At 40.0% G+C, this 25,059-nt stretch overlaps 2 protein-coding genes across 2 annotated transcripts in view; one reads left to right on the top strand and one right to left on the bottom strand.

Moving 5' to 3' along the window:
• UROC1 (urocanate hydratase 1) overlaps positions 1-25,059 on the top strand; it is a 122,024-nt gene that overhangs the window by 44,820 nt on the left and 52,145 nt on the right. The gene's annotated exons all lie outside the window — the stretch shown is intronic.
• The window catches only part of LOC106499003 (netrin-4-like), a 57,189-nt gene that overhangs the window by 28,916 nt on the left and 3,214 nt on the right, over positions 1-25,059 (bottom strand). The window contains exons 2-3 of the mRNA XM_067303601.1: positions 20,811-21,352; positions 6,359-6,622 (exon numbers count right to left, since the gene is read on the bottom strand). Of these exons, the coding sequence (XP_067159702.1) occupies positions 6,359-6,622; positions 20,811-21,352 (806 nt within the window). The remainder of the gene's footprint in view (positions 1-6,358; positions 6,623-20,810; positions 21,353-25,059) is intronic.

The following is a 25,059-nucleotide window of genomic DNA, read 5'->3' as shown; positions in this document are numbered from 1 at the left end:
CTTAGCTTTACTGTGAAAAGAAGGCATATTTTACCAGACCTAAGTATATTTACATGTGTTTACAATCAAAGGTTTTTACTGGCGGCATTATGATGATTCTTTTGCAGAGAAGAAAGTAGCAGAGCATCAATTAAGTGATTAAAATAACAAAAAACACCATTAATTAGAGCAATTAAGCAATAAAATTAAACTGCTTTTAAACAGCTTCTCAATAGCTATCGCTTTTAAGAAAAAGCTGTGTTTAAAGACTAATAACGTCAGATAGGAAATTATCTGCCACCTTATCCCACAAAATAAGAGTCAAAGAGTTTCCTACAAGTAGAATGTCTGCATGAGTGGATCTACTCTGAGCCCTGATTAAGGAAAACATTTTGGAATGTGTTTAAACACCATTTCTGAATAAACATGTTTTCCTGATTTGGACTTTAGTAGCAGTAAGCGACATTTCTCCAACAATAGTAAGTGTAGGAAAAATTTGTTGACTTTATAATTGCAGAATTCCTGCTGACTGAACCACTACATGGATCATACCATCGCAGTTGTGGTTATTCTCTAAACCGTAGATACTCAAAACCTCATGCTGACAGTATGAATGCCAAATGCTCTGGCTGAAAACCACTCAGTAGAGCTCCTGGAGAACCTGCATTTGATGTTGGTAGCACTGGATCCAGGATGTCAAGTTAAACACACTGATCTCCTATGTTTTCAAATAATTAATGGCAGAGCTTGAAGTCCATATTCAGTTTTTATTTTGGAAAAAAACCAGCATAAACAGCTGTTTCTAGAATTTATTGTGCCTTCATCTAAAAGTTGTTGTGATTTTTTTTTAACGTTCCTGATGCTACTTACCTAGCTGAGGTACACAGGCTAACTTTTTCCTGAACAAAACCTGCTCTTTGAGTTGCCAGCTACAACAGAGAGCACCTCCTGGCAGCTCTGAGTGCTGGAGGTCATACAAACTGGCACAGCTTGCATCAGATAATGTGATTTCCACCTCCTTAGTTGGGGGATTATCAGTAGAAGTGCACAAGATATGTGAACAGGAGATAGTATTTGCAAGAGAAACAACAGCCAAGTCACCAAGAAAACTGCTGTAGAAAAACAAGTTTTACCTTACATAACCTCCTGTATGCCAAACAAGAAATCTTACTTAGGACCAGATCCTGCTCTCTTTGAAGTAAGTGGAAAATTTTCTATTATTTGCTTCATTGTGGAGGATCAGACCCACAAGGAGCCTAGTTTGTCTCTGTAAACAGGATAAAGAAACAGAAGAAACATCCGAGACAACTTGTAAGAATTTCCTGGCAGTGAAGGTACCAATAATTAACAAGTAGAAAACTCTAATGCTTCGTATGAAAACATTTTAATCCACATTTGCTTTCCTCCATCCGTACTTACTTCTCATGGACTGGAAAGAGAATTGTGAAATATTTGGCAAATGGAAAGGAATCTGATCTAGATTCTGGTCTCTGTCAATGTGTTCTTTCTGCTTTGTAAACTCTGTATGTTCTGGAAGCACACTTGGGCTCAGCTAAAACGAGTCAGCGCAGCAGACGCTACACCTGACAGCTCTTCCTAACTTTACTATATAGCAACACATACCCTTGTACAGCCTGCAGCAGTGATACTCGGGACAGGATTACTTTAAATTGTATCCAGTGGTGGAAGAAGACTAGATGTATTCAGCTGGCCATGTCCTGACGTTTGTTTCTGTTACAAGGGCATATTAATGCCCTCCATGTAAAAGAAAATGCTTCGCTGTAGTTCCTGTGGCAAAATACAGTCTTAATAGGCAATTCCCCCGCCGATGATCACAAAGGAGCTACTTGAAAGAGTTTGAATGATATAGCCCATGAAATTTCAAGAGGAGAATTTTGTCCTTTGCTATCCTAAGAGGTCATATAAGTTGCATATCATATCTCTGTGTCTGTTGTCTTTTGTCTGAGGAAAGGAAATAGAAAACAAGAAAATGTCACTATCTCTAGCAACAACCCCCAAATTCAGGATATGTCGGCCCAGAAATTTCTTGCCTATTTCTTACAGTTCCCATCATGACTGCTCAAAGTTTTTCTCCTGTCGGAAGTGATATTCTCAGTAGCTAGTGAGGAAAATGTGATCTAGATAAATTGCAGTGAGGTGGGTGTGTTGCTACTCCCAAAAAAAAGACCACATTGAAAAAGTAGTTATTAATGGTTTGCTGTCAAACTAAGTCAAAGGACATTTCCATGGGATCCTACAGATATCTACTTTGCACCTTGCTCTGTTCAGTGTTTTCACTAATGACTAACAACCAGATAGAGAGAATATGCATGAAACTATGTGGGTTCCAATTCTAAGAGGAATTATGTACCGTTTGGAGGACAGTTTCACAGTTTGCAATCATCTTGCATCGTTAGTTTCCATGATACTGTGAATTCTGTGACATCATTACTTCTCATACAGATAGCTGCACTGTGACTACCTTTCATGTTGGCAGACTTAGTGGAGAAGCCAGAAGCTGAATGGATTGTGATGATTGAATTAACAGATCCACAACTAAGTTGATCATTGGGAGATCTAGTAGTAATAGATTATCTAGTCTCTTCAAAATGGGGTTGATAAGTGTGGTTCAAAAGTGTCAAGAAGCTTTCTGTAGCATTCTGCATTATTCAGTTTCCAAACGGTATCACTCTAGCAGTGTTAAAAGTATTACAAATGGAACAGATTTCCTTCAAGAATAAGAAAAGCAGACTTACCAATTGGCACATTTATGTCTCTCCCAAGACTTGAGCACAGAATGATCTCAGTTTTTGGGCCTGTCCCATGACAAACAATTACAGTTGTTTTCTACATGGACTTGCTTTTGTTTTTGCTAACTACAGAAAGGAAATACCTTGTATGAGGACTCTCAACTCTTAAGAGATTGAAACTCCTATTAGGACTTTCTGTGGAGGTCTGTATTTTTCCAGCATTTTATTTAATTGCTTGACAGCAGCCCAGGAAACATGAAGCTGCTCAGACCTTCATGCTGTGATATCACCCACATTAGCCAGATAAAAACTGTGTGTCTTGAGATTTTCTCTGCCCATGTGTTCATTAAATATTTGATGTGGCCAGTGGAATGAGCAAGTCAAATTATTTCTGAAAATATAGTGTTTGTTTTTAACATCCCTCTTCTCTGTCCTGTTTTAATCTCTGTGACTGAAAGGAAAGCAGCTTCCAAGTCTTTTCCAAGAAAGATTTGCAAGATAACAAAAAGCTTTTGTTGCAACGTAGTTTGGCTGATTCGAAATGTGTCACTGGTGTTCGACAATCAACAACAGAGGCTTTCCTCTTCTGCATGTAGTCAAGGAGATTACCATACTGTGACATGCAAAGTAATACACTTATGTAAACTCACTCATGCTAGCCAGGTAGATCAAATCCTGAGGTCTGTACCTAGGTGAACCCTCCCTTCACTACTACAATGTCTTCATCTGTAAGGATTAGATAAAATTTAGAAGGGATCCAGGAAACTGGCTCTTCCAGGAGTGGATTTTCAATGCATATTTGAAAAAGAGCTAAAGTTTAATGGTTAAAACACAGAAAAGAGGAGCAAAATAATATGATCGTCTCTACTCTGGACTTATACAACCTGGGAGTAGAATTTTAAGTTTTGACCACCTAAGGTTTCACACTTTTCTGGTTAGTGCAGAAAAGCAAAAACTAAGGAAGGATATGATAAGAATCTTTCAGTTGTATCAACAGAATGATCACCTGTTCTCCATAATCATTGCAGAAGGACCAAGAAAAAATCACTTTAATTTGCAGCAGGTATTATTTAGGCAGGCAGTAAGGAAAAGCTTTCAAGCTGTCAGAACAGGAACAATACTGAGCATTGCTGGGGAATCTCCTTCATCAAAGACTTTCAAAAACAAGTTCAACAAGCATCCTTGGGTGAATGGCTTAGTTATGCTTGATCATACCTTAATGCAAGGACTTAGACTGGCTCACTCATGGTCTTTTCCAGCCTTACATCTAGGATTCTAGAGGTAAAGTAGTCAATGCTCTGGAAGTCCTTTCTCACTTCCTGCTGTATTTGAATCCCTGCTTAGGCAAAGACTTTCTAATATCTGTGTCTGTATGAATGCTGTGATGCATCCACCCTCTTGCCTCCTGGGGCATGAGTCACTCGTGAAGTGCATTTCATCAAAACTGTTTCACAGTGAAGTAATTAATGGCATAAAAGGAGTCTATTCCCTTGTAACTAGTGGAAATTTTTCTTTTTTTTAAATCCAGTCATAGCTTACAATGATTGTGCCAATAATACACACAATATTGTGTTTTCCTCTTTTGCTGGGCAGGGTGTTTATTCTTCTACCAGCTGTATTCGTTTAGTGTGTTATTCATCTATTTGGTTTTACCACGTGTATATTTAACAGTTTGCAATGGGGAGAATGCACTCTTTAAACAGCCTTTCTCCTACACAGTTATGTCTTAATTGGGTCTGTATTTGTAATTAATGGAATCTGCAAACATCATCTAGTTCTAGAATACTGTAGATGACACTTAGATTTATTCTACAGATAGAACTGATTCAGAAATTATTTTGCAAAGATTGTGCAACTCATACAGTCCTAATTATCTGTACAGTATCTACCTCTCAAACTCAGAAAGTTGAAAGAAAGACAATGAATTCACATTCCAGAAGACAATAAACCAAAATGTCAAGTGTACCATAAATCTAAAGGAATAGAAATTAGCTGAAGATGCATTTCTTGAGTCTATTATGTCTGAGTGCACCAGCGACTGAAGAAGTGAGGATTATTTTGGTTTTCAAAATCCTTTGCAGAGACAGGCAGCCTTCTAGGACCAGTGGAGACAGTGACTGGTTAAGTGGCTTGAATTTTGTCTGTGATATATCTATTTAGGTGTGCCTGGGTATTTGGTTAGCATCATTTCCTTATGACTGTTAATAGAGTTCTGCCTTAAAACATTTGCAGCTAGATCAAGAGTGAGACAGCAGTTGTTCCCCTCGAGCAGCATTATCTGAGTATTCATACAAACAGAACCCACATCTTCTGCACACCCAGGGTCACACACAGATAAAATATTGAACTGCAGCCAGTCATAGTACTATAGAAGAATACAAGGTTTGGCTCTTTTTTTTTTTTTTTAATCCTAACTTATTTTAATCTGGATGGGCAGAAAAGGGGGGAATTGTTTTCACATTCTGAACACTGCACTCCATGTAGTAAAAGTAAGTAACAAAAATATACAAGGAGCATTGTGAATTTGTGCTCATTCTGTCATTTCTTGTAGATTTATTTAGGTATCTTCCTCCTAGCTGATCAAAACATATTAAAAAAGAGTAGCTCCCAGCTTTTTGCTAGCCTTTTTCTATAGGTAGAGACAGGACTAGACTGAAGGCCAGACCCACCACTGTAGACTTTCTCCTTCTTTCAGAACCATTCCTGAAAGAAAACAGAAGTTTCACACTTCATTCTGTAGAGATATTGTATTCATAGATCTTATTTAATCTCTGGCTAGAGGTTTAACTATGTAATACCTCTAGAAACACAGTCCATTCAAACAAGTCCTTCCATGTGTGTGCCTACAGAAGAAGAAATTTCTCTGAAATAAAACATGTGATACCCATCAATTCAGCTGAGAAGGAAATTGTTTGGCTCTGAGACCAACTTGATAAATACTCAAGTTAAAAAATAATGCCCTAAACTATGAACCGTTGCCACCTATACTGGACCAATGAATTGCCAATGTGGACTGCCAAAGCTTTCCTGTTCTTATCTTTTTCCTCTATTTACTTTTTTAGTGTTCCTTTTTTAGAGTATAGTTTCTAGCTGGTACATAAATCCTTTATGAATCAGACGGCAGAGTTGAATGGATGCTTCAACCTAAGGCCACTTCAGCAAACAAAGGCACTATCTTGCTGAAATACAGTAGAAGGATCTAGTTTATCAGGGTTTCTTCTGACTCTTGATCAAGCTTTTCAGTTCAAAATACATTTCTGTCAGAACCATGTGGAAACTTATGCAATATGAAGTTGGAAAAATCTACGATTACTCCCCACTCTTCCCTATATTTGGGTTTGGATCTCTATTACAATTTCAAAGCTCCATCACAATTTATAAGTATTTTCAGGTCACAAGATTTTGGAAGGACTCATCTCTAGCAATTGATATGCATGGAACTGCAGGAAGAGTTATACAAAATCTTTTCCCAGAAGTGAGTTAGGTTTCACTGATGTGACTTAACAGTGCTGCCCTTTTTAAAGGGGCTTAGGGAAAGTTGGACAGGATCTTCTGCAAAATCTCCTGTTAGATTCAGAAAGCACAAGCAAATAACAAGGCTAGTAAATTAAAGAATGTCTAGAACTCACCACATTTTCCGTGTCTCCCGTCCTGTTGGCAAGTTGACATTCTTCTGCATGCCCATTACAAAAGCAACTTCCCCGGACAATCAGGTCATAAATAGCATAGTGGGCAAATCTCTGAGGTTTCTCTAGCAGTGCTGAACCATGGCATGGACATTCCTGTCTTTTTAACAAAAGGAGACGGAGGTTGGTGAGCTTCAGAAGATCTTGGGCCTCAGGACTATAGGGATCTTCAATCTTGTTAGCCAGAGTTAAGGCACGATAAATCACCTGAAAGACAGAAGATACACCTCCAGAAACAGATGCAGGACTCTCCATATGCAGCAAATATCCCAAGGTGATGCTCAGGAAAGAGTTCCTATTTTGAAGACTGTATAAGCAATTGTGGGCCTGCAGCTAATTCCTGAACATCACACTGAGTTATTACCAGCTGACCAAGCCACAGCAAGTGACTGTGTATCGCTTTGATCTCATCTCAGGTGTGAGATTGGAAACACCCAAGTTGAACTGTCTTTCCCTGGAGTTACTGAACCCAGTCACTTACTGCAGTTCAGCCAATGTGTGGTTACTTGTCAAACTCTGATTACTTCCTCGTGTTTCTGAGCCAAGTGACAACAAGGTGTCACTCAGAGAAATACGAAGTATATTGACACAAATGCAGTATTAATGCCATCCAAATTTATCAAAGCATTTTAAGAACATAGCTTTAGCATGAGTTCTGCAGTCAGGTAAACTAAGGCACTAAAGGGATCTGTGAAAGGAGTGAAAAAACTGATCAGATTTTTGGTTTGCTCACTTGAACTATGTGCTAGAAAACACAACCTGGCTTAGGGTGAGTAGGGATCAAAAGAACCCTGTTTTCAAACAAAACAAGACGTGTTAATAATTGGAGAGGAGAAATAGCTGCACTGCAGTGAGCTTGCAGGGCCAAAGGCACTTTGTGCCTACCCACCGTTTGAGAGTTGTTACTTTTTTACCAGGACTTTTATGCTGTTCTGATTGCTCTCCAGAGGAGCAGCAGTTTGTTTTTGGATATCACAGATCTGATTTGGTGCTTAACAGTGACCAAAGTGACATGTTTTATTTTAGCTCATGTACCACTCTGCCCTTCTGTATCTCTCAGGGTGTATTTGTTTCTGTTGGTTTTGTTGTGGAGAGGGTGTCAATGGAGGGCTATCACAGTCCATGCCAATGAGCTAGAGAGCTGGTTGCATTCGTTCCCAGGCTTAGATGCTCTTTATGGATGTGTTAACTCCTATCTGAGAGCTGTTTTCTCCTCTGGTTGAGTTTTGCCATCATAGCAGAGGGACTTGCCCTCGGGGTTCTTTGGTCCTGCTTTATGAGCAGTGACAATCTCTGTCTGGGTAACTCTGTTAGTGGAGTGAAAGCTTTGTTTCCACAGGGATTCCCCCTTTCCCTCTCTCTCTCTTTTTTTCTTCTATTTTCTTTCTAGTGAACTGACTGATTTAAATACTTGCAGGATGTAAAATATTTTTGTTCCTTTTTGCTTGCAGGAGCCAGAAAAGAGCTTGTGGTTCATGCTTGGAAGATAATTCTGTTGCATGTTGATGGCACATGGGGAGATAACCCCCCTTAAAATAACAGTGTCAGCTGCCAGACTTAGCACAGAACTATACCTGACAGTAATACAGCAAAGGCAGTGGTACATTTCCCACCTGTCCACAGCATTTTCTATTCAGTTAATTCTACACTTTTTTCTTTTCTTTAATTCTCTTCCTTTTATTGTCAGCTATTTACAAAGCTGCAGATAGACCTGTTTGGTCAGATCAGAGGTGTCTGTACTTCCTTGTCTGATGGAGCTACGGGCAGATTGCCCAGGCTGTGCAATGCAGGTGCCCGCATTCCCCTGACCAATGGAGCCATGAGAAAATAGCCCAGTCCTTTCCACCCTGATGTCTACATTCCCCTGATTAATGGAACCATAAGCAAATGACCCATTCTGTTTTGTCCAGGTGCCCAACATTCCCCTTATTGATGGACTCACAGGACAAAGACCAAATCTCTTCTGTGCAGTTCCCTTAATCCGAGGTGGTCCAGTCTTTCCGGTGGAGGCCAGTTTCATGAGCCCCCTCTCCCTCCCTCTAGACCCACACGGAGGTGGAGTGATTTCCTGGAGTCCTGAGCACTTGGTCGTGTACGGACACACGTCTTCCTCCCACACGAGTGTGTCAGTTCATCTAAGGCCAAGGCAGTGAACTGGGTGGAATTGTTCTGCAGAGCCTCCTAACCCAAAGGATCTCAAAGCAGGGTTAAAAACTAACTTCTAGGACATTAATGGCTGAAAGTCCTTGTGAAGGTCTCATAAAATGCCATAAAACAGAGGAACCAAGGGGTAAAGCAGTGTGTTCAGTTATCATTTTTTATAAGCTCCATTCTCACACTTGGCTTTCTTGTCTATGCCTTCTCTAACATGCTTGGTAAAAATGTTCTCTCCTTTCAGGAGAGCTCTCCTAAGGATACCTGACATATCACTGGTCCAAGGATATATATGTTAGAGGTATCTTGATCCAGAACAAGACATTTTAAGAAAGATAACCAGTATGTCATTAGCCTCTGAAAGGTCTGTGCCAGTCCTGCCAGTGACTTCCTTATACACACCTGGACAAGAGGCTTAGTGTGTCTGTGCCCCAGAGTCCCCACTTGCGAACAGGGAATCATAGTATGGATTTCGCCACAGGAGATAGAGAAGGAAGGTGAATAAGGGGAAGATTAAGAGTTTTTCATTGTGCTCTTCTGAAAGAAATGACTAGGTAATGGTCAAAGTGTTTCTTTTTACTCTACATCTGTGGTATTGTACTTCTATTTGATGACAATGGCCTTGCTTTGTGCTATGTTAACCATGAATGATGTCTTTTGTGTTGTGCTACTAGAAACCTATTCTGTATATATTACAATGCATTTAAAGATATGGATTCATGTTTTGGGATCTCCAGTCAATTATCCATCCTCACCATGTGTTAATTGGTATCCAGATAGCAATGAGTTCCTTAGGCCAAAGGAACAGCTGTTGGGTGCTCTTCTTTCAGCACAGTGCCATTTGCTATCATGAAGTGGTATCAGTTTTTCTTTCTTTGCTTGACAGCTTGGAAAAAAGCTTAGGTTCCCTGTGGGTTTATTGTTTTGCAAATATTTTCATTTCAGGCCTTGCATCTCTTAAGGAGAGTTGCTCTGGCATTTCCAGATCCCCTTAGAACTCTGAACATCTATTTGTCAGTAGAGATGTTAATAGCTTGGATGTCCCATAGGGATTGCGACATCCTTTTAAGAAACATCAGTATTCCATTCCAGTTCAAATACAAGAGTTTGCTTGTATGATTAATTCATGACATATTTTTGCTTGGAATAAGCTCAGTGGTGAGACTGGATTTGTTCATCCTTGTTTCTCCCAAAACAAGACTTGTTAAAAGTTAAAGATCTGATTTGAGTGACATAACATTAGTGAAGTCTTTTGGGAGCAGCATTTAGATGTTCTTCTTGGGTTCAACAACCACCAAGGAACTAAGCTTTCCTAACTTTATAAAAAACAAAGATATTGAAGACTTACATAAACAAAGACATTTTGTGTCAGCAGAGTCAAAGTGGATAAGTTGTGCCAATGTAAAGTATGTTTAGGTGAGCTTCTTTTTGGACTGAGGTAACAGTTTTAATTAGTATTTAAACCAGCTTAGCAACATTATTTCAGATATGCATAAAACTTGAATGGAATTTTCTCCTCTCTCTCCCCTTCTGGGAGACACATTCTCCTAGAAATTCTGGAGATTAAAACCCTTGAGCACAAACAAGAATATAATGTAATCACGATTCCTTGGTTCATTTTTAGTATTTGATTGGATATGTCTGTTTACATTATAGTGGTGGTTCTTAGGTCTTCCTTAACATATGGATTACTTTACTGTCAAGAGTAATATGTTGCAGTCCAAAAATTATATTTAATCTCTTATGTGCATTGATTCAAATGATTGTAGGGTGGGATCATTTTTTAAAACAGATCTGATGTCTCACCTTACGTGTTTCTGAATTATTTATCCATAACTGCATAGTTTACCTAAAAAAAAAAAAAGTACCCCCCTTTTTTTTCCTATACTAAAAGCACATGATGGTATTTTAAATGCATGTATTTGAGTTTTTGGTTCCCTAAGAAGAAATGAGTCCCTGATTAGGAGACAGATTGCTGGTGGTTGTATATATGGGCTTCTAGTTTTGTATTGCCCAAGGAAGGGTTTTATTACTGCAAAGAAGGAAGAGATGTCACTGTAGCCAAAATACAGACTTGGGAATTTGACTTCTTGTTCAAATTGCGCAGCATAACTTTCAGCAAATACTCTGGCCTTACTCTGGTCTGGACTGCTAGTGATTTCAGTAGGAATCAGAGAAGGCTACTGCATGCCCTGCTTACATTTTTTTTTAACAGGACACAGCTTCTCAAATACTTCGCAGGAGGGGAGGAGGATGAATAAATTTGTCTGTAAAATTCTGTAAGGTTCCCTATAGATGTATGCTTCATATGTGCAAAATTTTAGAAATAATAATAATAGGTAAAAGATAAGAGTTTAGCTATCTCAACCATTTCTACACAAATGTTTGAAAGATCTTTAGATTAGAAATGGATCTAAGTTTTAATGAACTCCCAGAGTCATGAGCTGTAGGAAGAGACACTTCTCACTGCGTTATCTGCTTTTTTTTTTTTACTTGACAAGATTGCATTGTGCTTTCAAAGCCTATGAGGCAGGTTCCTTCTATACACGTGAGCATTTGATTCTGTCTTCTGCTTAGCTTAAGAGAAGCAAGATTTATGTTTATTTCCCAGGGATATTTTACAAATATGCAGCTTTTCAGTATATTCATGTAAAGGATATCAAGAAAGTGTAATGAAAAAGGAAATATATTCCTATAATTAAGATGCAGGCTCTGAAAAGAGTTTCCCAGTGTTGCTCACCATAAGGTTATGTCTCATCTAATTAAGTCTTTATCTAGTATCCAGCTCCACAAAGCTCTGTTCTTTTTTTTGCTGTAACAGTCTGCTCTGAAATTCCCCAGTGTTTTCTCTAAACATCAGTGTGTAGCTTTCATAAAAGCAGCATACGCACAGCTAGAGAAGAAAATGTGCTGCTGATTAAGACTGCTAAGGGCTGAGGACACCCTTAAGGACACCCTTAAGGACACCCTAGAAAGCTTTCAGTTTCCACATACTTGGGTGGGAGAGGAGGGTGTTCAGCACTTCTGTAGAGAGCCTCAATCCTTTGTGGAAATAATACATCCTAATTCCTGAGTTTCCCTTATAATCAGAAACTGACACTGTAGCTGAATGCTGAGTAGGACATTCATGCTTATCTCCATATCTGCTATCAAGCGCATATTTGTCATTCTCATTTTTGAAAGTCAGTCAGCTACGCCTCAAAAAGATGGTCTCTATCCTGTCCTCTCTTGACCTTTTTAAGAGCAAGGAGGTTTGGAGAATGCTGTAAGTGTGCAAAGCTAAAAAAGACAGCCACTGTTAGAGGATCTGTTTTACTGTACACAAGTTGGCACAGCTTCACAGGGGTGGTGTTTTATCACCAGTCAAGAGGATCATCTTCATTCCAGAGACAGTGTCTCAGATTTTTGATTTCTTGCCATTCACTGAGTCCATGTTTTGCTTCTCTGTACTTGATGCAGATAATTCTGTTTTCTTAACCTGATCTTCCAGCCAGTATTAGTCAGAAAAGATGTGGATACAACAAAGTTTCCCCTTATTGCAAGCTCATAGCCTTAGGTCAAGGAATATGAGTCATAATTGGAGGGCAGTGGTAATGCACGGCCTCCTACAAAAGAAGATCGCTGTGCAGAACAAGAATTTGATATTTCAAATCATCCTTAAGCTATGCTGATCGTGTTGCACACAATCAATCAGGTTAATGAGGTCAAAAATGTCTGTGTGCTTATACTAGGCCTGTCAGAAGGAAGCTGCAGTAAACACTCTCATCAGTCCTAAATCCTCTTCATTAAGAGATTTTTATGTGAGTTGATTTTGTTCGTAAAGGAATAGTAAACAATTGTGTCTTAGAATTTTTCCTACCTGATGACAAATATCCTCTGATCAATTTGACAGAGCCCCTTGACTTAAATTCATTCTTCCATCTTGTGGTACAGTGCCAACACAAAAGTGGTCTTTTTCCTCTTTTGAAATACTGTTAAGAACATGAAGAAAGTCCAGCTATTCTCTTAGCTATTAGAAGACTAGTCCTAGTGGTTCAGGGGATAGCATTTTTTAATCAAGATCCACTCCTTTTCTGTCCTTCTGGACAATAAAATTTGGAAACCAGTTAAATATAGAATATGACAGTTTGTTAAAGAAATAACTGTGGGTTTAATTTTTTAAATGTCTCTGATCTGTGTAAACCCAGTTACTATCAACAAGTAGCATCTTGAATTCATTCTGTGCTTTCAACAACAGAGAGGGTCAATGTCCCTTCAATTTGCATTTGCTTTGAGGTTATTCCAGTAACCCAGTGTGTCATTAATATTAATATTTAAGCATTGCTGCCAGTATCACAATGGGGAAAGAATGTACAGTCGAGGTTAGAGGCAGACAAATCTGAAGTGTCATGCAGACTTTTTCTCCTCCTCAAACTTAGTGTTTCCTGTAGGTTCAGGTTATCCACAGATGTAAATCCCAATATCTGTGTAGAAAGGCAAGGTTTGTAGGGAGAAGCAGTATCCTTTGTCAAACCAGCTAATGTAGATGGAATTCAATACCTAAAGTATTGTGCACTAAAACTGTTCTTCAGGTTGCAGTCTGTGTACAGGGAATGGATGCAATTCCCTCCATTCCACACAACATCATCTTGCAAGAGCTTGTGAGGACCAGAGAACATTTCCATGCTGCCACCACAGTGCAGCATCATTTTTCATTATGAGAAATGATGTTTGCTCTGAAATGGGGCAGGGCAGCATGAGGGGTTCTATGATTCAGACAATTCTACTGGGAACTGGACTGAGAATGAAGAAACTCATTTCACACTGTCTGCTGAATTGTCAGGAAAGTTAAAACACTTAGTCACTATCAGTGTCAACAGGACTAGAGCTATATTCTCATGGGAGAGGATCCATCTCTCGTAAGTGGGGCCACTTATAACACTAGCTCTTGGCTGAAACCTTACACATGAACAGATGTAGAGAAGTTTACAGTCTCGCCATGACAGCGATGTGTGAACAATCATAGAGCAAACAGCAAGTGTTCTTCTGCCTGGAGTCTAGAAATTACAGCAATGAATACATAAGATTCATAACATTTTAGATAAGATTTTTTTCTCATTTGAGACTTTAAGAAAAGTCATGGCTGCAACTCCACTAAACTTTTATGAAACAAGGTGAGATGGACCACTGATTTGATATCTGCTGCCTAGTATGTCAGGAAATGCAGAAATAATGCTCAAGAAGATAACTGTGTCTTTCTGGCTAGGTACCAAATGTCTGTGAAATGGCTCATTACAAACCAGGTCAGAGTAGGACACTTGGTACTCTCCCGAAGTTCACTTGCCAGGGATGGTAATCCTGGACCAGTCTCATGTCAGTTCAAATTCCCCTCAGACACAAACCCTTGAGCCCCTTAATTCTTCCTCCAGGGAAGCAGGGCCTGGCAGTGCTATCTGCTTGTTTACACTGCTGGTGTTAACTGCTTCCTCTCAACTTGCCTCTGCATTTTATCTCCTCTACAGTTCAAGTTAGAAATGCTGAACAGACAGCCCTAGTCATAACATTCAGGCACATCCCTTCAGGAGTGACTAATCCCTCCTGGAATCCTTTCCGGCTGGAAGTTGGAATAACCCAAGCATTGTGTGGCTTTGAGAGGCCTGGTGAGTGCTGGACAATTCACTACAGCGCAGTACCCTGTCCTTGCATTTCAGCTACTAGGAATCAACCTTGTGATGTGCTGGGCATGTTTCTTTTAGGTGACCCCACTGCTGTATGAGTTCAGACCTTTAAGAAGCAACTGAAACCTTAATGGTGACCTCATGAATTATTGATGTTGCCATTTAATGAGGTATGTATGTTCGTGGGGATCCTTCTTTGTTTACCAAAAGGCATGAAGACTCTAAAAGAAAAGCCTGAGAAAAGACAGCAAAAATTGTGGGTATTTGGAACAGTCAGGTACATTCCACACATAGCCCTGTCCTTGGACTGGTTTGGTATCTGTGCAAGTGATCCTGCTCTGTAGTAAGCATTGCTCATGGAGTCCTTGTAGATGGAGAGGGGCAGCAGAGGTCTCCAATGGCAGTGCAGAGGCAAAGACCTTCCACAGGGTTGGCTGTGGCTTCTGTTTGAACAGCCTGGTGGCTTTTGAAGTAGACAGAGCTGCATGTTGCTTTGACACTCACAGAGTATCTTTAAAAGAGTGATTGAAAGTCTTTTAGCTACAAAGTGAGTCCACTCATCTTTGAAAAAAGCATTGCTGCGGACTTCGGTCCCTAAAGAGGTCACCACAGGCTCAAAACAGAGAATGAACAGGTCTTCTGTGCAAGGCACATTTAACATGTTGCCATAGGAACCAGTTACCTAATTCAGGCATACACAATTCTTCTTGCCCCCAGTGAATTCCAGTAATGGGTTTATTATATCACACTTCATTGGTGTCATCTGTCACCCAGACACTCACATAAATGAACCAGCCTTTGATTTTGTGCTGCCTTCCACTAGGCAGACCCAGCAGTGGATGGGTCTCCTTTTGGGTCTTGTGGTTGTAAGCTGGTCAGTTTTATATGCAGCTTTGCATGCTAATGTCTTCTTTACATGTTCTTTACATGTTCTTCTTGAGGAAGAACATTTGTTTTCATTTCCTGATATTCTGGTTTATTAAAAATGCACCCTTAATCTCTTAAGATCCTTGAGAGCATGTGCTGTCAGGATGCAGGTCGAAGCATTTCCAAACCCTTTTTCCCCCAGATGGTGTCTGAACTGCAAGTCACACTAATGTCTGATGCAATGTTGTGGTCATTTCTCCTTTTGTTTGAGCCAGAATTTTGATTTACATTGGCTGAACTGAAGGTTCATTTTAGGCTTCATGACTACACAGTACAGTGCTTTGTTTGTCAGAAAAACAGATGGATGGATGGATTGGTTGGTTGGTAAAAAAGATCTCAGTAGCATTTCCTGTAGATGCATTTGCAGTAGATGGACAGACCTTAAAAAGGTGGGGTTGGTTCTTAGTTCATGATGTTATGTTGGAGGTTGGTATTTTGAAGCTGAAGAGCATAACAGTAACTATTCTTCCTACAGGATAAAGATTAGAAACACTTGTTCCCCATTTAATATGAAATTTGTTGTAGTGCTAAAAGTTAACAAGCAAAACGTAGGGTACTTAACAGGCTGGTCTGGACATAAGATATGCTGGTGGAGGATTTTCACTGAGAAGTTTTTGCAAGTATAGAAAGCTAGGTGTTGATTTTGCAGAGCTGTTGTGTTTAAAAGTAGATGCAACCAGAGAAAACGTAGGAACAGCTAGCTAGAGAGGCAAGAAAGCAAAGGGCAGAGAGTGATTTACTTGCAACAGGATGACTTTTTGGTGAGCTATCAGCTGGGAAAGGAGGCTTTGAACATTGTGCAGAGAAACCACCTTGCTCAAAACTTCCTGAGTTCTGGAAAGCAGGACAGTGTGGCTGTTCTTTGCAAAAACCAGGATTGCCTGACCTCTTCAACATCTTCTTTTCTGAGTACAAATTATTTGTGAGAGTGAGTACTGGCTAGCTGTTTAGGTAAAAATTGGGACCATTGGGACAGAGAGGCAATTTCCAATTAAGCTGGAGCTGCAGTTAAACCAAAATAGAACAGTCAGTAGAGATGTTCACAGGTATCAAAGATGGTTGAAAAATCAAAAGAAGTTTTCAAAAGAACAGGTGATTTCACAGGAGAAGTTAAAAAGGCATCTGGAGATTTCCCAGAAAAGGTTGGGAAATGACCTCTTGGTAGGACTGGAATACTCACTGCAGCAGTGAATTCGAAGTGCTGGACAGACTGGGAATCTCATCTGTGAAAAATTCTACCTGGAATGGCAATATGGATCAGAAATAAGCAATAACCTCAACAATACAAACCAGTAGGCTTGCCACAAAGAGTCAAGAATAGCCCTGTAGACTTGAAACCTGGTAACAGCTATGAGTTTCACGAGAATTTAAAGAAAGACCTGAAAAATGACTTCTTGAAGAATATCAAGGGTCACTGCTATACTGGAAATTTGCTGTTTGAAGATAGAATTGGATCAGCCAGAAAACTTCAGCAAGACAGTATATTTAAAACCGTTTTCTACCTCATTTGTAACCCAGAGAGGCTGCACTGTGCTAGCTCAAAATGAAACACCGCTGTCTCCGAAATGAAGACTCTGTAACAAGCTCATTGGGTTATGATAGGCAAGTGGGTGGATGGACAGAAAAAAGGGCTTGATTTTTAAAACCAGCTTGACTATCTTATTCCTAATGAACTTCACTTGAATATTCCAGATGTGATTCAAACTCTTGACATGATGTTCAGAGCCAGCTGTCAGTCTGAGCTGGCCTGGACTCTGCAAAAATTTGAAAACAAAAGAGAAAAAAGGAACTGTACTGAAACTGGCAAAAGTCCTGCGGACACTTAAGTTTTTGGCATATCTACTAACAGCAAGGGCTTCTAAGATAGAATGGCAAGAAACCAACATATACATACTCACCTGGCTTGCAGATCGAGACCAATGAAAGAAGACAAAATACTCACAGGGGCTAGAAAATGCTTTGTAGTTTGTTTCTTTCCTTGCAGCTATTCCAAATGTATTGTATATAGTATTATAAACAAGTGAGTCAGGAATCTGCATATCCAGTGATTGCCCCAGTAAATAGCAGGGCCAGTACGCTGAACTGGCAAAGTCTGGAAGAATGAGTATCAGACTCCCTATTTTCATTTAGTTTTCAGCATTGCACAGCTTTGGGAGATTAGCTTATCAGTGTAAAACTGATCTGTGAAATACAAGAGATTGGTGAGAACAGGCTCAAACATAGCAGCTAATAGACCATGCTAAACAAGCGAGAGAATTAGAGGATCCTAATTAGTCTTAAATGGCAACAATGACTGAGGAAGGAATAGTCAGCCAAAAACTGAGTTTGAAAACTGGAGCACTGGAACTGGAACAGGAAGTTTGGATAGCGAACATAATTAATGAGCTAATAGTTCATGTGGGCTTCACTGGGCAAGTAGTGGTGAAACAAATGCCAGGAATGCTGTAGATCTGAACCCTAGAGCAGGGGATTTAATAAATGCTGGAGTAAAAGAAAACTGCAAAAGGGGCGTTAGGAAGTCATCTCTGTGCATTTCTGATGCTCTGTGCTTCCTAATGCATGACACCTTCTGTCTCAGTTCTATCTCATCTCAGATGGTATGGAGATATATGACCCAGTCAGAGGTGAAAGATAAGGGATAATTTAAAATTGATAAGTGATACACCTTAACTTAATGATATACTGTGTTCTGTTATGACATTGTTACATCACCCACCAAAATATATTTTGCTTTCATTCAGTATCCTCAAAGTTTCTCTTCTTCTCAGTTTCCTGTTGTGCTGCCATGAGAAACCTTTTTCAGTGCTCTTGAAGGGGCACCAGAATGTGCTCGCTGAGAGAGATGCATCTCGGTTTATAGATGCATATATGTTATTACAACTCTACCACCTTCTCCTTTCACACCTACATTCTCAGTTTTGGAAGCCAGCCAACCTGAAATCTTGTTCCATGATGCATCCCATATGGGTTTTAAACCTAAGTGTTTTTAGTAAGCTATCTCCTTTTTGATTCCTGTTGTGCCCTGTTAAAAAGGAATTTATATCTCTTCTGAAAGCAAATAGGACAGTGCCTAAGAAAATCCTGACTGTCATGCACTGGAAATGACATCAACCCTTTCAGTAGAGAGAGCTGACATTTGTCTCAGAGAATTAATTAGCATGTAAGCTGGAAACAGTTTTGATCATTCCAGAAATGTTGTCCGCTTGTGATGTGAGCTCATCAGCTCTCCAAGGCTTAGTCAGTATCAGTAATTGGATAGGTCAGAGGGGAGGTGAAAAGAAAGCAGAGAACACTGCAGAAAGTAGTGGGGGGGATTCAGTCAGTGACCTGCTTCCTTCCAAGTCACTTCTGAGTCGGTGCTTGAGAGGCTGCCCTGATGACATTTGTAAAATCTTTAAAATATGGTGTAAAGCTGCATTTTGGAGATGTGTGGGCAAAAATCCTGTGAAACTTGCAGTAAGAGTAACAGTGTCACTCAAGCAAATCTGATCAGATACCACTTTAAGTGACTACACTTTGCCTCCCTATATTTTTGTTCACAAAAGAATTTGCTGTGTCATATTGTTGGCCTGAAAAGTCGGATGCAGTTGTACCCTTGTCACAGTGATATTTCATGGATTAGTTAAGAGGTCTCTGTAAAGTCTGTCCAGAACTTCAGAATCCTCTCGGATTAACGTGCTGTGAAACAGTGTTTGTCTTGTTCTCTGTTAAGTTGCTGTATAGATCTCTGTGTGCTGCTTTATAGCTTCAGCTCTCCATCCCGTGGAGGAAGTGACCTCTGTATGTATTCAATTCATTTAACAGTTCGTGAAAGTATTTGGGTCTGTAAGGGTATGACCTATAAATATATGACTGTTCTTACTGTTACTAGTATTTTCTGTGATCTACTACCACAGTGTAAATTGATTAAGCATACACATACTCATTTCAGTGTACTTGCTGCCCACGTTGACAGAATCATTTTGACTTGTAATCACAAAGGCTTGTGTTGGATGAAGATTTTATTGTTTGATTTTCTGCCATCCACTTCTCAGATTTATTTTAGCAGCAACACATGGTCTTAAATGATATTTTCCAAAGTTAAGTAAGCACAAAACCCAACAAAGTGCAGGAGAACAGGGGATACTGTACTAGAGAAGGAAGAGCTGTTTTGCATTTAAGGCCAAGGCCTTTGCCTCAAACCTTGGATTCTACTCCTTACTCTACCAGAATTGTCATGTTTTACCACAGACCACTTCACCTTTCTGTGCTTCTCTTTCCCCATCTGTGAAATGGCAATAGGACCCTTATATGTGTACTGAAGATCATTAAATAGATCTTGTAAAGTACTTCCAGATTTTTAATTGGAAGGCACACAGAAATGGAAAATGATATTAGATGCCTAGATTCTGTATTGACGTGGCAAGTAAAATCTCTGTACAGAAGACATTTGTATGTATTTGACGGAAATGTATCATATTGACTGACTAGCAGAATTGCTACTCCAGCAACAAGACAGTTCAGCAGATGATTTACTCCAGATTTCCAATATGCAGAGATGTTTCCCAGTCTGTTGCACAAAGATGAACTCAGTCTCTCTGTACTGCTGCCTCCCTGTTTCTGGTATAGTACACTAGTTCCTTTCTTCTTGAGTGCATTTTGAGGTGTGCTGCTGAAATCACTGTGTTTTTTAAAGCCTATCTGGACCTTTCATCTCACACCTGAGCTTAATTTGTATCAAAATATTACTGCCAAATCTGCATGATCATTTCCAGAGAGGGAAACCAAGAAGAGGTTTGTGACTTCTCTTGGAAAGAGAGAAGGAAGTGAAAGGACTCCAGCAGCTGGTGTGACTATAGGAATGTCTCATAACCTCCCTGTTCATTCATGCCTCCTCTATAAAAAGATACCAATGATATTTACCTTCTTTCCCATCTAAATTGTTTTGAGATTGATGAATGAAAAGGGTTATAGCTGAACTACATACCTGATTAATAAGCAGTTTCTAATGTTCTTCTCAAAGGAATTTATCAGAGTAATCATACATTTATTTAAAAAGAAAACCCTCTGCATCTAATGGCACATCAAAATACTCATACCAAAGGAGCACTTCCCCCCTGTGTTGAATAGTGAAACATGGCTGCTCACTTCCACTTCTTGTTTCTAGTTTCCTTTCTGGAGCCTATGCCCTGATATTCCATCATCAGAGCTGACCCTCCCAGCAGGAACAGTGTGCATTGAATGTTATGGGCAGGATGTATTTAAATGTCATCCAAGCATCTAAGACCTTTTATATGGACAAAGATAGATAATACAGGATGCAGTTCATGTCATCCTGCAGTAGAAAACCATTTCAGATAAATCAGGCTCTACAAATGCCTATATTTCTCTAAATTTTGATGGAATTTTAGTTCACCTATTGGCATCTGCAATGTAAAATTAGGAAATGTTAATCCTATCCTATGCAATTCTCATAAAAGAGATCATTAAATCATTTCCATTCATTTTCTTTGACATATTTCTCTTTCCCCTTTATTTTCTTAACATAAAGCCTTTGGGGAGGGGCTGCCTTTCTTAATTTATATGGACAGTGTCCCTTTGAGCACATACTCACTGATTTTCATCTAGGCTTCAGCTGTTCAACATTAAACATTGTCCAAACCTCACTTATTGCTTACCTCTCCTCTGGTGCAGGGCACTGCGTCTGAATACCTGGAAGTACACATAGAGCCCTCCTCAATGAGATCATCCTGGAGCCCGAAAGTAGCTGTACAGTTGGCAGAGAAATATTTGTAGGGCCTCCAAGTCTGGCCATAGTCCTGGGACCTTTCCAACACCATCGCAGCTGGGCGGGGTGACTTGAACACAGCTATGACATGGGTCAGATAGAATTCAGTTTCAAAGTCCAGCCTGATTTCTTCCCTGTGTACCCCTTGGGCAGACTGCCACCAGGAGATGGGGTTTGCAAAGAAATCATCTGTCATGTCAGCAGGGAGATGGGAGTTATCAGGCTGGTTGGCATTGCATTTGGTGCAGCGAGGCTGTCCACAGCCATGGGAAGCCTGATGGAGGAGGTTCTGATCCGGGTAGAAGCAGTACAGTTCTGTGCTGTTCTGCCCACATGTGGTGAGAGTGGCTGGTGTCCTTCCTGTCGCAAGGTTGCCCACCGGAGGGTTGCACGAACGGCCACTGCAGCGGAAGGCTTGTAGCCTTGTGGGATCTGAAAGACAGGCAGAAGAAACAAAGCTAAGCAGAATTTCCCAGATGATTCTCAGGCTCTAAAACCGCTGATCATGCAAATGTTGGGACTCTCTTTCCACACCCAACAGGACTCAGTGTAAAGAAAGCTACTTCACCTTTTCACACAAAGTTTGGAGGGCGTTTCTCAATGAGTCTAGTCCTTGTTTTAGGTGCCTAAGTTGTGAACTGATGTCTTCAGAAAACTTGACTGCTACCTGTGGGGATTTGTAGGTCTAATGTTGATTTCTGTTAAAAATGCAGTTGCGCTGGTCTATCAAACTGTGTGTTTAAATACAGAAATCTTGTGTTTTCTTACTTTCACTCTAGCAAAGCTCCATATCTAAGGACTGAATCTATTCGATAGACTTATGTTCATTATAATCAGAGAGTAAAGCCAAACTCTACTACACACTGTAGGTACATTAAAAAAGAGATGATTCCAGCCCAACAGATTACAGACACTGTTTACATATACAGTCACCTAAAATAAAGCATGTATCTCTATAGTTATGCATTACTAGCCTAATTTTAAGAGGTGTTGAGTTTCTGCCACTCCTATTGAGATCAGCTGGAGTTGTTAATACTTAGCAGACCTGAAAAACAACTCTCTCTTTTGTTTAAATGCTTTAATGTGGAGGCAGATGACTATATTCTGTTTGCCAAGTTTACAAATATTGGCAAACAAGCATTTTTTGTGTATTCAATATAGGTACCTATTTATTTCTAAATGAATAAAAGGTAGGGATCACTGAAAAAGTCGTAATATTGTTTGGAAATCAGTAATGCCTTGTGACACTGGATCACAGGTCATTCCCAAAACCTTATTACCAAACTGGAGAAAACTGTTTTTCTAATGACATACAGTGTACTCTTTGCATCTTAATAGTCTAGAAGGAGTTAAAGACTGACCTTGCAAGGTCATAAATCTAATTCAAGAGGTCACAAGTCAGATGGCTCAATGCAAGTCCTACCGGAAATGACCCTTCCAATGAAACATAGGATGACCGTAAACCCTTAGTAATCTAGGAGCAGTTCAAAGGTCAGCTATTAGTTCAAGATCCTAGGTCAAAATTTAAAATCCCTTCTCAGTTTATATTCAATCTTTCCTCAGGCAAAACTTGTTTTAAAATCAAGTTAGACCAGAGAAAAGACTTTCTTGTTCAGCCTTATAAAAATACTCCAGTTTTAAGTGTACTGGGGTGAAACTGATGTCCTTCTTTCCCAAACAATTGTTTAAGGTGAAAAAATGCATCCATCTTGCATGGCTTTGCCTTTTAGTTGCTTCTGTCCTTAATTTCCTAGTGACATTTCTGCACAGGCCAGAAAAGAAAGATCAGGGATGAATGTTGTTCTGGAAAACACCTCATGCATTTTGCATCCCAGGATTCAGACACAAACCCAAGTAACGGCATGTCCAGTGAATCCCACTGACCAATGGGGTGTGGCATTCTATCTTACATACAGCATAAGTTAAGCTTAAACTTCAGACAGCAAGGAAGAAGATAATCCAAACATGCTCTTGACTGCTCTTATAAACTAGTGGAAACCACTCTCAAAAGAACTTGGACTTAATGTGTGTTTGCCTCACATGCACTTTAAGCAGCAGCCTCAGGAAAGTGGAGGGGTCTGGAGCCACAGTAAATTTCCTTCTGGTGGAGGTGGTCTTCCAGCAGTGGGTGGGATGGGCTGGCCAGACTTATCTTAGTATTCCGGTGAAGTCCTAGGAGGTCGTTAGAGCTCAGAGGGCAGCAGTGCCTGAGTTATTTGTGCACCTAATAGTCCCAGGATCAAAGCAGTGCAAGTCACCCCTCCTCAGTCCCACCACCACTCTCTGTGCCAGCATGGAAGTGAATTTTCATAAGAAAGGAGGAATTGCAGAAGTCAGCTGGAGAGGAAAGGAGGGAAGATGGTGATGTTTGTTTCTCAGTCCTTTTCTTTGCTTCTCGACTTCAACTGAGCTTACTCTCAGCTGATTCTTAGCACAATGGTAGATCCTCCACCAAGCCCTCACACCGTTCTGACTGCTGACTGCCATTTCAATGTACTTTCTCTCTGATTAAGAACTTGTCATTCCATCTGAGCCTAATACAGTTACAGGGAAACACCAGGAGGTTCAGAGGTCTTATCTGGAAGCTGGCTTGCGTTTTCTTTGAGCATTTTTTTTCCTGAGCAAGGACTTGGTTTCCCACAAAAGCTTTTTAGAACTTCCCTACTTTTTGCAGAGCATCTGAAGTCTTAAATTTCTGTCTGCTCTGGAGGGTGAATTCCACTGAGTAGCACAAGAGTTCCTGAAAACAGATAAAAATACATCCTTGCGGATGAACAAAAATTTTATGAGCTGCAGCTGCAATGCCTCAAGATTGTCTTTGCAAGTGGCATTTTGGTGTCTACATTGTCGTATTTGACTTGTTCCTGTTTGGTAAAAATTACTGCAGATATAGAAAGTACAACAATTCCTGTGTTTATGGTAGATTGGATATTAACTGATTTTGCTCAGTGCTGCACAAAGGTATCATCTTTGCCTCCAGAGAATTTATGTGGGACCAGTCTTCCAACTGAGCTCTGAACAAGCATTAGCTATGACAGGAGTCTAGGGCACTTAGTTTTGATCAAGACTGGGCTCATGTTACAAATCCCATTGAAATATGGATAAGCATGTCCTGTAACTAAAAGAAAGTCCATCTTTATTGATGTATCACGCCATGAAAGCTTTCACAGAGGAAATTGGATGCTGGTGTTCTAAACTGAAGGAGTTGCATAGGGGAAGCTTTGCAGACAAGAATGGGAGAAAGAAAAAAAGGAAACATTTTTTAAAAGGAAATGGCTGCTTCTTTTATTTCCCGTAAATGGGCTACCAGTGTTGTACTGAGTTTTTCAGCTGTATTTATATGAACCTGGAAAGGCAGGAAGAATGTGGTCATTCTCCTGATCAGCAGTCACAAGAAGGTTTGACTGCTCTGCCTGCTAATGCAGCAACATCAATAAATAGTTCCTGTCCAAACTGCTGTGTCATTAGGAAAATGGGAGAAGAACAACATGCAAATTAGTGGAAGGGAGGTTGAGAGAAGGAGAGAGACTGGAAAACGAATTCTGCAGTCGATTAAAAGCTTTGCATTTAAAGAAATCAATTGGCAAAACATTGCTTGGCCACAAGGATAGTGCAGCCTGTCCATCACTCACTGATTCTGTGGAATCAACACGAAATGTGCAATCTGAACAGCAGGGGGGACCACTGCAGAAGAGATACAGCAGCCAGGCAACCAAACAACTTATCCCAAATGCCAGGAGGGCTCACCGAATAATTCATAACAAAATAAACAGTTTGATTGTGCATGGGCACTGTATGGCATTGAGGTTGATTAGCTTTTACTCCATGATGGGTGGCTTGGCTCTGTAAATGGTATCACTAATTTATTTGTTTGTTTTCTGCTCCCTCAGAGCTGTGCCACAAAGTGGCAGGGCAGTGGCACGTGCCTGGCGCTTATTATAACAATAGTGTTATCTGATGATTAGGATGCCATACAGTTTAAGAGAGGACACAAAACTGATATTACCAGGAGACAGTTTCAAACAGAGATGTCTTACTTCAGAGCCTTGTAACACCTGATTCAAAGCCTGCTGATGTGACTAGAAAGATGCCTAATGTTTTCTATGGGATTTGGACTGGGATTTTTTATTTCTTGTCTG

The sequence above is a fragment of the Apteryx mantelli genome, chromosome 12 (assembly GCF_036417845.1).
Source record: "Apteryx mantelli isolate bAptMan1 chromosome 12, bAptMan1.hap1, whole genome shotgun sequence".
NCBI classification, from domain to species: Eukaryota; Metazoa; Chordata; class Aves; order Apterygiformes; family Apterygidae; genus Apteryx; species Apteryx mantelli.
The sequence above is the reverse complement of the archived record's forward strand: the minus strand, read 5'-3'. Positions and strand labels throughout refer to the sequence as shown.